Genomic DNA, 14,181 nt, shown 5'->3' with positions numbered 1-14,181 from the left:
ACATATTTACAGTGTGACGGCCACGTGCCACCAGGGTGCTGACCTCATGCTGGAGTCAGAGCGGAGCACGGACAGAGCCAAGGAGTTAACAGCGAGGGGAAGGAGAGACTCAAACACCAACAGACCAGGCGTATGAACCAGGTGCACAGCAGCGAGGTTACGGCACAGAGGATCGGAATTACATCCTGAAAGGTCCCAGTTTGTCTTTTTGCTTGAATTTACAGAGGTTTTTGGAACACTTGGCGTGCTACCAATGCCTGCGGTCACTACCTGAGGGCCTGGGCGTCTCAGCAAACACCACAGCACGCACGCCCTGGTAAGGGGGGGAAGTTTGGTACCCAGAGCAGGTTAAATATACACAGGAAATCATCAGTTTCCAGCCTCCAGACCCCCTGCTAGGCGTGGCAGGGCCCCACACCACCGCCTGCAGCCCTCCTTCCTTGGCAGATGCCTTCCCGTTCACCCAGCTCCTGCCCTTCCTCTGCCAGCACCGCCCCACACCGCTGAGATCGCCTCTCCCCAAAGCAGGACACCCTGTTACTGCAGCAGGACCCCCAGTTACTGCAGCAGGACACCCTGTTACTGCAGCAGGACCCCCAGTTACTGCAGCAGGACACCCTTTCATTGCAGCAGGACAGCCACACCAAGCAGAATGATGGTGACAACAGCGAAGATGTGGGCTCTGCTCCTGGAAATCCCCGGCGGAGGTGCTGAGCACCATAAATAATCCATTTAACTCGCACAGCCAGGCTGCCCAGCACGTACCACAGGGACATGCATGGAGAAGATACACAAACCTGCCATGGTGTCCATGGCCAAAAAAAAACAACCCCAACCTCTCTCTGCATGGAGGACAGTGCCACAACCCCCGGTGATGCCCCAGGCAGGTCCCATCCCCGGCTGGACCCGCAGCAGCGCCCTGCACCGCTTCCTCAGCGCCAGCTTCCCACTGAGCTCTCCTCTTTCAAACCCCAGCGTGTCTCTAATCCGCAGCATGGATTAGGACACTGCTGATGCCACCAGCGTGGGCCACACCTGGCCTTACCCACCCTCCGCCTTACAACGGGAACATGGCAGAGACGTTTGTGGCACTTGGCTGTCCAGAAAACCCAGCTGCTGTGCAGATTGCTTCTTGTATCTCAAGGCACTGGAAAAAAAAAAAAAAAGACAGCACACGCGTGGTGCTGCGGGTGATTTCGTTTCCCTCGTGCCTGGAGGTGGCCGCAGGCCTTGGGCTGCCCAGGCTGTGCCACAGTCAGCGCCCCTGAGCCCTGCCCACACCTTGAAAAATCCTCCCAGGGGCTAGCTACGAGCCCAGGTTCTCTGCTCCCCGGCTCAAGCCGTGCTCCTGCTGCAGGGCTGACTGCACACAGGCACCACGGTTCCCCACGCTGCTTTCTCGGGGCTGTCACTGCAATCCCCTGGTTGAGGCAGCTCCCGAAGTGCCGCGAGTTGTCGCTCGTGCATCCGCCACAGTGTGTCGTTAAACAGCGGAGAAGCTCATCAAGCAAATGTGGTATTGACAGTGACGTATTCTTGCCCAAAACGTTAGAGACACGCTGCAGCATTCCTTCACACAGCAGGTATTCAAACGGGATTCTTAAAAGAGAGATCACAAAGATGTGCAACTGCTCCAGAAGAGAAATCTCCCTCGCAGTGTCTCGATGTGGGCCCAGCAACGCTGCCCGGGGCTGGGTGTGCCCTCGGGAAGAGGAGCCCTTTGCACAACCCAGCTGCTCAGAGCAGTCAGGAGCTGGGTCTCACGGGCACAGCACAAACGTTGGATTTGGAGAGGAACAAAAGGACTGTTTGCTTTTTTAAAGCATCAGCGAGTGCCTCCAGCAGCTCCTCACACCGCTCACAGGAGCCCTGCCATGCCAAATCCTATCCCTTGCTCACAGAGAACCCAGACAAACATTCAGACACCCATATTGAAACATTCAGACACCCATACTGAAACATTCAGACACCCATATTCAAATATTCGGGCACCCAGCTAATGGGAACAACGTCCTGGAGTGAACTTAGGGGCCAGCCTGCCAGAGATGTGAGTGTGAAGTGAATTCTCTCTTTATTCTCTTCCTCTCCTCACAGCAGGACCAGCGCTGCTCCCAGCCGCCCTACACCCATATAAATGAGCAAGAATTTAGCTTCAGCTAAGAAAATATCTTCGCAGAAGCCAACCCAAGCCTTTGAACACAGCCAAGCGTTTCTCTTGCTGCTGGCGCTGCTGCTCCTGTCTGCCCTGTGCAGCTCTCAGCCTGCTGCCTGCAACGCGCCTTCTGCAGGTACAAAGGGAAAACCCCCACGGCTGGCAGATTTGCTGGAGAAGCAAGGGTCTGACAAAAGCTCAGCTGGTTAATTCATTTCATTTCCTGTGGGAACACCTCCCAAAGGATTTCTTTCACCAAAAAGGGCAATGATAATCACGGAAACACGCCTGTTCTCCCCCATCACCCTCCAAAACTAAAGCAGTGCTCTAGTTACTGCCAGAACAGGACACAGCCAAACTGTAATGGATGGCTTGGTTGGTCTCACTGAGGCTGAGAACAGCCTCCTGCAGCCTCACCCCATTACCGCACCCCGTGAGCATTTTTAGAGTAACCCCAACAACCAGCTGGGTCAGCAAAGCTCTCCCCCTTCCCGAATTCTTCTTACTGTCTGTTAAAAATACAATAAATAAAACCACACTTGCAGCCTTGGAGCTCTTTGAGCAGCACCGAAGTATTTCTTAAACCTCAGCAGCCTCATGTTGAGAACTCCCTTTGCTCCTGGGGCCGTGCTCCTGCCTCTGGGGCCAGTCCCCAGGGACCTGGTTAGAGATCCCATTTCTCTGCAGCCCGCAGAAACAAGCAGCGTGGTCCTGCTGTGCACACACACCCACTGCAAGCACAGAGTGTCCCCTCCATGAAGGCAGCTCAGGCCGTCCTGACTCATCCCTCCTGCATTTCAGAGCCCCCGGTGCCCTCTCAGACCTGCCGAGGCTCCATCCCAGTCTTCCTTCCCTCTCCCCAGGTGCTTAAATCTTCGTTAGGAGCCAACGTGGCTCAAGCACGTGCTCAAGCACTCCGATGCGTGGGGACGTCGCGCGGCGCTCAGCGGGAGCAGAGCCACAGCCCCCGGAGGGTGCCGAGCGTAGGAGCATGCAGAGGTGAGGTGCACATCCAGGCTTCATTTAGTGCCTGGATGCGATGAATCCAGCCCCAGAGCAGCAACACCTACAGGATCTAATCCTGCTGCTTGATTTTAAAATTGAAGGTCTCCTTGATGAAATGCCTCACCTACAACGCTACTTCCCAAACCGCAGGGCTCGGCTGATATTTACAGGCAGGACGTGGGGCAGAGCCCAGGCTGGTGACTGCTCCTGGGCTCCCTGCTGGCACTGCGAGGCTGCTGGGGACGAGCCGAGGGGAGGGTGGGGAGGTGGCAGGCTGGGGACGGCAAGCAGAAGGCACTGGGAGCAAAGCTCAGCTGCAACGATGTTGGGAAACAGACTTACAGCAAACAGAATGGGAAAACTGCTATACACTGCTAATCCTTGTACACGTATCCCCTGGCACAAAAAAACAGGGAACTAAAAGTCCCAAGCCCTCACAGTTCACCTAAAAAAAAGGTCTGTAAGATGATTATGCAGGAACCAAATTTAATCGTGTCCTTTAAGTACAAGAAGGATTCAGTCCCATTGGCTTTCCAGGGCACGTTCAGACCCTCTAAAGCTCCAGGAAAAATATTGACGTGTCTCTTGATGGATGGATGTCACTGGCTTTTGCTCTTGGAGTGCAAGAGTGAAATTCCTGATTATGCACAGTCTGTATAGTCAGCAGCCACTGCAGTGACTGCATTTGCCCTTTGAGTGCCATCTCTCACCTGTTGTCAAAATGTAGAGATGAAGCTTCTAATCCCAAGGTTAGAAGCAAACTATGGATAAAACAGCAGCATCAGCACGTGCATAACAATCAGTCCTAAAATAAAATCAAAAACTAAAGCCTTAAGAAACAAGACCAAGTTTTGAATTGATCTCATTTGTGTTCTGTAGCTTCCCTTCGTCTAAAAACCCTCCACCAACGTTTTCCATCCTAGAGAGCTCTCCCAGTGTGGGCCGTTTATCAGGAGATCAGTTTAAAAGCATCAGGTATGCAATTTTAAAGGAGCTAGGAGATGAGTGAGAAAGGAATTCACCCCTAAATGACATGAACGCCAAACCTGCCACTTTTCAGCATTCAGTGCATGCACACGCACAGGCCTGGCTGCAGCTGATGGAGTGACCTCGCGGCTCTTTGGGAAGAGCCATTTCATCAGCAGATGTCCCCAGCGCACGAAGCCTTTATGTGTAAAAGCACATCCCGGTGCTCCAGATCTCTGCAGCATCCAGAGGCTCCTTGCACGTTCCAGGGAGCATCACGTTAGTTCTCGTCCTTTACAATGCTGCCCTGAACGGAGCTATCAGTGTTGTCAGGATTGACACCGTGCAAAAATTAAGGGATGAAAAGGGAGGGAAAAAAGAAAGGAGGAAAGGAAGAAAAAAAAGAAAGGCAGAGAGATCGACAGTGCAAACTCCAAAAGGAAGATCTCATCTTCGTTCAACTGCTGTCAACAGATATTCTGCCACTAACTCCAAGAGGAGCAGGACCATGTCCTGGTATACACAAGTGCTTTACCTGTGCATTAACTACAACAGTCGCCCTCTGATATAAGACCTGACATCGCTGTCATTTTTTTTTCCTGATCTTTGAAATAGAGAATGCAAAAAAAGCAAGAAAAAGGTCTCCAGGGCGAACAACCCCAGGGACAACGTTTGGTTTGTTGCATTACAAATAAAACCACATTCATTCGTCAAGACACCCATCTACAAAGCTGACACGTGAAGCACAAGTGGAGAGCAAGGCACACATGGAGGAGCGCACGGACACCTCGCGGGAGGAACGCAGCTGCCCACGAGGCCGAGCCAGCTCTCTGCCAGCTGAGCTACCCCAGGATCCACTCTTTTCTTTATTGCTGCTCTTTTCCTCCTGTTGGCTTTGCTAGGTTGGTTGGTCAGGTTTGTTTTTTGCTTTGCAGGCCCCGGACTTGGCGATGAGGGCGGATGCGTGCTAGACAACACCGTGATGGGCACAACAGCAGCAGCACGGGAGCGAGCAGCCTGCGGCGCCACGCGGCTTCAGGACGTCGCTTCATCTTCACACACGTCAGGCAGCTCCGGGTCCCTGCCTCCTTCTCTGCTCCCTTGTTTTCTACATGAACAGCACAGAAACAGAGAGGTTAGAGGCACGCATCACTGGGAAAAAAAAATAAAAAATGAAGCTGGCTGTGTTTTTTCCACCTGGCTCAGCATTAATACTAGGAGGGAATAGCAATGAGCCAGCCTGGTGTGCTGGTACCGTGCAACCAGCTCAGCGATACTCCAGCTTGATGCACTGCAGCGCTACAGGGCTTTGCACTTCACTTGCTTGGTCTCCATGCCCTGGGGACAGAGCTTTACACTCCCCTGGATAGGCCTGTGCCAGTTTTCTAAAAGAAAGAAACCAAGGAAAGCCTCTGACAGCCCTGGGACAGAGCTGTCCCCAAACTCAGGGTGCGCAGCACTTCCCTGCCGGGAGGCCGAGTAACAGCCCCGTCTGCAGTGTTTTTAAATGGTTTGCTGTAGCTCGCGTTGGAGGTTACTTTGCTATTTACCAGCTAATTGGATGGACTGCTAATAGAAGGGTCTATGTAACTGGTCTGAAAAATGATCTTCTAAGAAGCCCTGGCTGAGGCTGGGTGGCTGGTCACGCAGAATGAGTGGTTTTGGTCAGCCCAGAGCCGTCACAGGGTGAAGCTGCAGAGCAGCTCCACTGAACCACCAGATTCAGCCTGAGCCCAAACTCCAAGGTTCAGCCTCAGCCTTTCCAAAACCCTTCCGTTACTGCCCCTTGTACGTGGGTCTGAGCAGTCCTGCTTAAACCCAACTGTTTTCTGCTTCTCTCACGCCTCCCTCCCAAAAGGAGGAGGAGACACCAAAGAACAAGAAATGGCAATAATAAAAAGTATACATAAGCATTAGTGTCACACACACACACAGCTACTGCAGTAAAATTGCTCCTACAGGAAGGAAGGATGGAGCCAAACGCTCTCACTACTGCACAAATCACACAGGCTGAGGGGAGGACACATATTTCTACAGCACCTAGGGGAAACACAAACACTGAATTACCTTAAAGATGGATGCAAATATATAGATGTGTTTAAGAGGAATCTGTCCCTGAGAGCAAAACAATGAGACAAAGGAAGAAAGTGATCATGAAGATGATGGCAGCCGGCAAACGAGCTTGTATTTCTGCACCTAACGAGCCTAGGAAGTGGAGTGAAACAGAGGATGGAGCAGCAGTCATGTTCACTCGCAGCCCACAGGAGAGATGAGGATGGGCACTGGCAGCACTGGAACAAATCCGCTCCAGCTCCCACCACTGCTGAACGCTCCTGGTGTCTTTGCCAGAGCAAAACCCCGTGCCTTGGTCCTCAGTCAGACCCCAATAACACCTACCTGCACCCTAGGGCACAGCTCTTCCACAAGGTGCAGTTGTCTCCTTGGAGTGAAAACTGATGTGGCTTTTGGTTGGGTTTGACTGTTCTGACAGAATCCACGTGTTATCTACCTGAAACCTTCTGGGGACTACAGAGCCTGACACCAGGCACCAGCTGCTGTCTTAAGTGGAGATGCCTGACAAATTCAAACACAGCCTGTGGCCATTTCCTTGTTAAAGCTGATGCTGAAAGCCTGGCTGGCCTAGTGGGATCTCTGCAGCGTATTTTTGACCTGCTCTGTGTCAGCAAGCCCCAGGACCTTCTCAGCACAAAGCCCCCACGATGAAGGTACCTCTGTGCCGCTTTGGGAGAAGCTACTCCTGGCCTGAGACCCGGCTCAGCTGTCAGCCACGTTTTAACCACTTTTCCCTCCTCTCTTGTCCCTACCCTACATGATCACAAAGGCCCTATAGGTAGTGACAACTCTCTCACCCTTTTGGGGAAGCCTGGAAGCAGGACAGGCTTTTAAATAGAGCCTGATCACCCATGCAACCACCCTTCATCAATAGCAGTAGCAGCCGTAACGGGAAAGTGAATTGGGTCTGTCAAAACACTGCAATTAATTTGATAGGTAGTAGTTGCAATAAATGAGCATAATAAAACGTAGTGAAGCCAGCGCTGACTCAATTAGGAGAAATCTGGAGCAGGCAGAAGAAATACGGCAAACACTAACAGAAACCTAGAACTCAGCTTTGGACACCAAACAGCTGGCTTAAAAAATACCTCTGTATTCTGCAACTGGGGGAATTAATAAACGACAGGTATCTTCCACAGACACCGGGCAGAACCTGGCCCTGCTCTGCAGATCTGCAAGGCACGATGAATGGACGTGCCTTTTGGGAGTGCCCTGGATGTGCCCTGTGCCTTTTGGGAGATGCTGCAGCCAGGCAGGGCTGGGGGTGGCTGCCCCATCCCGGTGCTGCCCGGACACCCAGCCCCAGCCAGCCCTAAAGTCAGAGCTGGCAGCACGCACACAGCTGGTAGGTGTGCAGGGGTGCTCCTGGGGGAGAGGCAGATATTGTAAAAGAGCTTTTGAAAGGGGGCACCTTCCTTTTAGTTCCCTTCTGGTTACCTGGTCTCTATGCCTGCCGTTCCAGCAGCTGCCTTTTAGCTTTTCAGTGCTGCTAAACACAGCTGTGAACAGCACCCAGCAGAGCACTGCGTCCTCCAGCTCTGAGGAGAGCTGAAAAAGCTTCCTCTCCTGACAGTAATTATTCATAAACTATTTCAAATCCTTGATGTCTTAATGATGTCCTCTAAGGAAACAAAGGCCGTGACAAACGTGGAAGACCTCCTTCACTGCTGAGACTTCTGCCCATGCAACTTCTGCGTGAAGCATTTCCAAGAACGGAGCCTGGCACACGCTTCACGGGTAGTGCAGAGATCAGGCAGAAACTAAGGAAAGTTCAACCAAGGCATTTACTGTTTGTTTCCTCCCCTCTGAATCCTGAAGAGTGAGGAGTTCAACTGGCTCCTTTTTCTTCCTATCTTCTTAAAAGCTAGATCCATTTTAAGGAACACACGTAGTAGGCATCAAGCACCAGAAAGCAGACTCAGCTGTCACAGGATTTCCTGCAAAATGTATTCTCAATATGGGCACAGATGCAAGACACTTGACGTGCCAGTGAGTGGGGCTCAGACAATTTCACATGCAGCCTAATTAAATAAATTGAACGTGAAATTGGAGAGATTTTCTCATTACTTTTGTTTTTTCTTACACAGAAATACAAAGAAGTCATTTTCTACCTGTAAGTGGAAGGAGCTGCAATATTACAAGAGCTGATTCACCTCTCTAGAGACTGCGTCGCTGGGGAGGAGAAGCCCTGTGGTGGAGATACTGGGAACTCAGAAAGCAGCTGGGTGGACTCCGTGTGGACAGGAGAGCAGCATGGCTGTGATGCTGCCATTCTTCTCGGGGTGGGGTGCAACAAAACCAGGACGCCAAATGCAGTGACATCAAAGCAACCAGGAGAAACTGCACCCTCTGCTTGGCCTTCCCTACCTTCCCCACCAGTGATGGATAGCAAAGACCTGTAGCATCCTGCACGGCTTTGGCACGCTGCAGCCATCCAGCTGAGTGCGGTGTTTCTGATAAACGTGTGGGTCCCGGTCAGAAACAGCAGGGCTCCAGAGGGGGTTCAGAACCTGTCCTGCTATGCACGTGGAAACAGCGCCTGACATGCAGTAACTGCAGATCCTACTTGCTACAGCACTATTATCTGCTCCTGCTTGGTCCTAGAAATGCAGAGCCATCCAGATTTACAGTGCTGTGCTCGTTGAAATAAGTTATTTGTAACATTTGCACTGATATTAGATTTTATATGAATAGTAGGGGAGATTTAACTACACAACAAGCCACTCTGAATTAAGAACTTGATGGCATGGGGAACGACCTCAGCGTCTAGCTCGGTATGCCCCTGTGGAAGTAACACTAATCACGAGAAATCACCGAACAATGAACATTCCCATTTAGAGCCAATTCACTTTAAATCAATTTCACTAGGTTCAACAAACCTATTTATATCTAATTCACCTTAATTAGATTGAGCCAGTCTAGGATTTTTCAAGGTTTGAAATAATAATCCACATTCCTTAAAAAAAAAACATCCCTGCTGTAGCATTTAATAACCGACACTATTTGTTGAAGAGCCCCAGCCAAGGCCTTGCGGTTAAACAGAAGGGTTTGGAGATGGGCTCTCAAAGCTCCAGTTGTGCGTGAATTAATTTAGGATCAAGTCAATTGTTACTGACAAAAACTGGTGCTGGTTGCAGGAGGCTGAGAATTAGGTGCAGGGGTTAGCGCAGCAGAGAACTGGAACATTCAGAGTGTTCACTAGTTGTTTTTTTGTTTGTTTGTTTGAAACATTTTTTTTTCAGAGCAGCTCTAAGCATTTATCCTGCTGGGCAGAGGCCAGCCTGGCACGACCGTAGACCAGTGCCTAACCTGACGTGTTCTGGTAAACCAAGGGCACTTGACACAGCAGCACAACAGGGGAAATTAGATACGGTTTTCAGAAGCCTTTTGGAACTGTCCTGCACAAGGAGACTGAAACCAAACAATGAGTACAGGCAGGGAAAGACGCTGGTTGTGTGAGCTGAAAGGAATTGAACTGTTATCCTCAGAAAGGATACAAAAGACAAAATGGAGGCATACAGCTTGTCTTGAAGGTCAAAAGAGAGTTTTAAAAGTGATTAGACCTTGATAATGTAGCTAACCAAAATCTTCACAGCTACATTTGATCAAATGAACTTGTTCAGAGCAGATGGTGAAGTGCCCTTCTCTCTCCAGGCAGGAACCAGCCATAGCGTGGCAGGGCTAAGTTTTCCCAACAGCTTTCAAGCACCTCAGATGAAGGTGGAAGGAAACAAATCTCTTTTGGAAAGAGACTCAAGTTTCTAGACCAGACAGCCTTGAAATATCAATTCAGGCATCAGTTTGAAAAGAAGAAATCCCGCCTTGTTCTGAACTAGAGCTGGCCTGGATAGGGATAGGCATACAACATGTTTTTCTTTGAACTTAGTAAACGTTTCTTCATCTCAAAGCAATGCGATGCACTGACCAGGGATGACAGTGAAGATATGGCCAGGGACTGGTGTCAAATTAGCGATAACTACACTGGAAGGCAATGAGCCAAAGGAAATAAAGAGAGGACAAATCCCTTGTGCTAAGCTTGCAAAGGAGCTGTGAATGTGGTGCTTTTCATACATGCCCCACAGCGGCAGGCAAGGCATGGGGTGGTGCTTTAACTACTGAACTGGTGTTTGGTATTAACTGCTCCTGGAGTCTAAGGGCAAAGCCTTTACTGGAGTCTTCAATACACAGCTGGGCCCTTAAATCCCTACACACCAGGGAGAGAGACTCAGATAGATCTGCATTGCCTAAGGTACAGCAAGGGACTTAATACATCCTCATGGGAGCTGGGCATGGTGCTGGGATGATTTGGAGTGGAAAAGAATTGCTGTGGGACAACACAGCCTTGTTAAGTGCAGTTAACAGATTCTTACAGATTCTACAGGGTGAGAACACAAAAATAATTGTCTCAGCTGAGGCTGACGGCCCAGCTGTCACTCATTGGACCGGTGGCCTGGAATCTTAACTCTGAATATGATGGAGAAAGAGCAAGAACTGAGTAAAAGACAGCAAAATCCTTCCCCTCCTGAGCTTCTGGACTATTGACTTTAAAACTTGTTGATGAATCTAACAGACATCAGTCTACTCCCTTTTTAATTTCAATACAGCCATTAATAGCCAATGTCCTGTTGCAATGTGTCCCACCATTTCGTAACTGGCTGTGTGAAAAAACACTTCATGTTTCCTCAAAGAAAGAAGCAATGTGAAAGTGTTCTCCACTGTCTGCCCATGCATCTCCAGGGTGTCTCTGCCAGTCCAGACACCCAGACTCGGGCCCCAGACACACCACATCATCTCATTTCTAGCTTATAAAACACAAGCTGCTCGTCTGGTGCCTTTTCCATTATCCATAAAAAGAAGAAGAATTAAACTATCCAGAATATATCCAGACTAGACTCTAACCTTATTTTAGTTCTCCAGTCTCTAACTGATCTTTGATCACAGCGCTTAGGCCAAACACATCTCACAGAGAGAACTGAATCTATAAAGAGGGCCTTTAGCCTGATTTACTGCATTGTATTTTAACCGTAGAGGACTCAAAGCAGAATTTATCCTCAGTATTTGATTCAAGAGTAAGTTTTGTCCTTAAATGTTATGGAAAAATATTACTAAATGGCTTCTCTTATCCTTCCCACGCACCTTTAACCTGCATTTGTGGCAGAGCCAGGCAAGGCTTTATATACTTACATTAGCAAGTTCCCTGGAGCAGACATGGACCTCTCCTCCCGTCTGGTCTGGACCTCGAATGGATTTCCAAAGGAGCGTTTTCGTAGCATGGCCTTCACTAGGATCTTTGAGGAAGAAGAACAGAGCAGTGAGAGCAGCAGGACTGACATCACCCCCTTGAAATTAGTTCAGAAGAGTCTAACAACAACTGCCTTAATAATTCAACAGACATTTATCAGTGTTACAGCTAGGGCATGAACCAGAGAAACCCACAGAACAGCCACTTCCAGGGAGTGTCCACATCATTCCCTTTAGCAGGGAGCTCAGACCCCTGGACACAAACCACTGCTTGCAAGAGTCAAAGCAGCTGCTGCTGCTGCCTGACATTCCTGATGGTCCAAGCCTGGAAGGAGGCAGCACCAGAGCTCTCCTGGGGTGGCACTGCAAGGTGAGTCCTGCCAGCTGCCACGTGTTCCAACACACAGGGTCTGCTGCCAGGGGGAAAGGATGGTTTTCATTGGGTTTTCACTGCCCCAGCTGGTTACCTTCATGCCGCACCACCAGAGCTGTGAAAATGGGTGCTCATTGTGCTCATTGTGCTCAACACCTTTCTCCCTATCCCAAGGGACTCCGGGTCTCCCCACAAAGGCACCTTAACCACAGGCAGCTCCCCCGACCAGACCCCCAGCTGGTTACCCACAAACTGGCAGAAGAGCCTTAAGCACCCATGGCTGGTGCCCAGGGCTGGCAGGTAAGGGCCAGCTCTGTACTCTGTCAGTAGATGTCTTCTCCCTGCTTCTCTGGCCAGGTCACCTCCAGGTTTGGAGCCTGTGTTTGAAGGCTCCAAATGAGCTGTCTTGAATCCTCTAGATAATGAAACAAACCACACCTGGGATAATTCTGGTGTTATGGGATGTCTGGTTCCAGACACGTTGGGTGTGTGACCCTACAGCTCTAGAGAGAGCAGACAGGCAGGCCGAAAACACGACTGCTCACATGGTCAGGCCCCTGCAGTATTCAAAGACCCAGAAAGCTCACAGGGAGTTGAAACTCAAATTTTCTCATGCCAGTAGCACACGTGTACCCACCAAAACTCCTTCACCAGCTGAGAGCTTCAGCAAGGCATCGTACTCTAGACTTACACAGAGGAAGCGGTTGTGGTTTATACATACCACAGCTGGCAAACTCGGGATGGTCTTCACTGAGTTTTTCACCTCCTCCTCCGTCACCTCCACCACGGTACAGTGCTCTTCTTCCAGCGGCAGGGGCTCCTCCCCACTCTTGGTTAGCCAGGGATGCACCTACATGGGGAGGGACACAGACAGTTCTGAGCCTTCCCTCCAGAGCAGAGAGTGACGATGTTGGTAAGGAGAGGGTAAAGGACACAGCACTGCTGGCAGGGGCAGTTTGCCTGCTGGTTGTGCTCCATTTTCCACTCAGAGTGATGCATCCCAGCTCCCCTGGAAATTGCTGCAAGGTGGTGCTGGCCAGACAGCACCCCCTGAAGCACAGCGTTGTCACCTCCAGTGCCACTGTGCCAGCGTCCTCTGCAGCAAGTCTGCAATGCTTTGAAAATGGGAGCTATCCAGAACCTTTTCATCTTTTTCTCTTGTGTGCACACATTTCAACTAGGTCTGTGCGCGCTCCCTACCTGGGGTAACCAGGACCATTTGTGCATCCGCACAAGAAAGGATTGCAGTGCCTAAAATGGAGCACCCAGGTCTGGATGCTGCTGCCGTGCTCACCTGCCTACACGAGTAGTAACGTGGCCAGCACCTAGACCTCAACGCACCCGCACCAAGGAGGCAGGGAAGTTCCCCACCAGCCCTCCCTGTCCCCCCCAGCGCTGCCCGATGGCAGGGCAGGCCCAGGCTCTCTCCTACACAAATCCAAGGCCCAGAATTTTGCGTGTCAGGGAGAACATCCCGCAGTGTAGCTGCTGGAAAGACCTGCTTTCCCTCCAAGATGAGGACTCGAATTAGGACGGATTCTCACTGCCCAGTGCCCTTCATGTGAGTTGCATGCAGGCGTCCAGCACCTTCTCCAAGGGCTCAGCACTGAGCTTCTCTGTGGTGCTTAAGTTGTGTTTTCCAAAGATCATTAATTGTGCTCCTAACAACTCCCTTCAAAGGCACCACATCGCATTCAGCCTTAAGCAAAACCTCTGCACTAAGCCCATATGCCCAGCCGTATGATCGATGTTCCTCATATGAACAATTTGCTTGATTTATTTGGATGTTGAACAGCAATTCCAAGCACAGGCAGCAGAGCAGTCAGGGTATTTGTCCCCGCCTAACTCCCTACAGGATCTTACCATCACCTTGTGGCTTTTGCTGTGTTTATTTTCAATGTGGAAATTAAATCAGAAATTTATCAACTATAAATGATTATATATGAGGAGCAACACGGGGCTAATGCCCAGCTACACCAACATGTTTGCAGTCCTCTGAGTGTTTTCTATTACATGTAAGCAAGGTCAAAGAGAGAGAGGAGGAGAAGAAGAGTGTGAAAACGGGAAAAGGAGAAGGGAAGAAACTTGGGGATGAGGAGGAAGATGAAGAGGAGGCTTGGAGCAGCTGCTTGAGAAAATCTCATTGTTTGTGGAGCCAAGACTGGAGCCCTGATGCCAGGTGGCTTGGCTGTGTGCTACTTCACAGCAAAGAAACTCCTTGGGGTTGGTCTGTGAATATGAACATGGAGGGAACGTGTCATCTTGTCTGCACGGCAGCAGCTGCACGCAGCCTCTCCTGTACTCTCTGGGTTGAACCCCACCAGCCAGGGCCTGCAGTGATGGCAGCAGTTTGGCAACTGTGCTGCTGAAG

The 14,181-nt window shown here is 50.3% G+C and overlaps 1 protein-coding gene across 1 annotated transcript in view; it reads right to left on the bottom strand.

Moving 5' to 3' along the window:
* Positions 1-47: 47 nt before the first annotated feature.
* Positions 48-14,181, bottom strand: part of CAMKK1 (calcium/calmodulin dependent protein kinase kinase 1) — a 52,590-nt gene continuing 38,456 nt past the window's right edge. Inside the window, exons 13-15 of the mRNA XM_082776564.1 lie at positions 12,532-12,660; positions 11,381-11,484; positions 48-5,231 (exon numbers count right to left, since the gene is read on the bottom strand). Coding sequence (XP_082632690.1) covers positions 5,159-5,231; positions 11,381-11,484; positions 12,532-12,660 — 306 coding nt within the window. The 3' untranslated portion in view covers positions 48-5,158. The remainder of the gene's footprint in view (positions 5,232-11,380; positions 11,485-12,531; positions 12,661-14,181) is intronic.

This window comes from Aythya marila, assembly GCF_965140915.1.
Source record: "Aythya marila genome assembly, chromosome: 20".
Taxonomy (NCBI): Eukaryota; Metazoa; Chordata; class Aves; order Anseriformes; family Anatidae; genus Aythya; species Aythya marila.
Note: the sequence above shows the minus strand (reverse complement) of the source record. Positions and strands in the feature narration are given on the sequence as shown.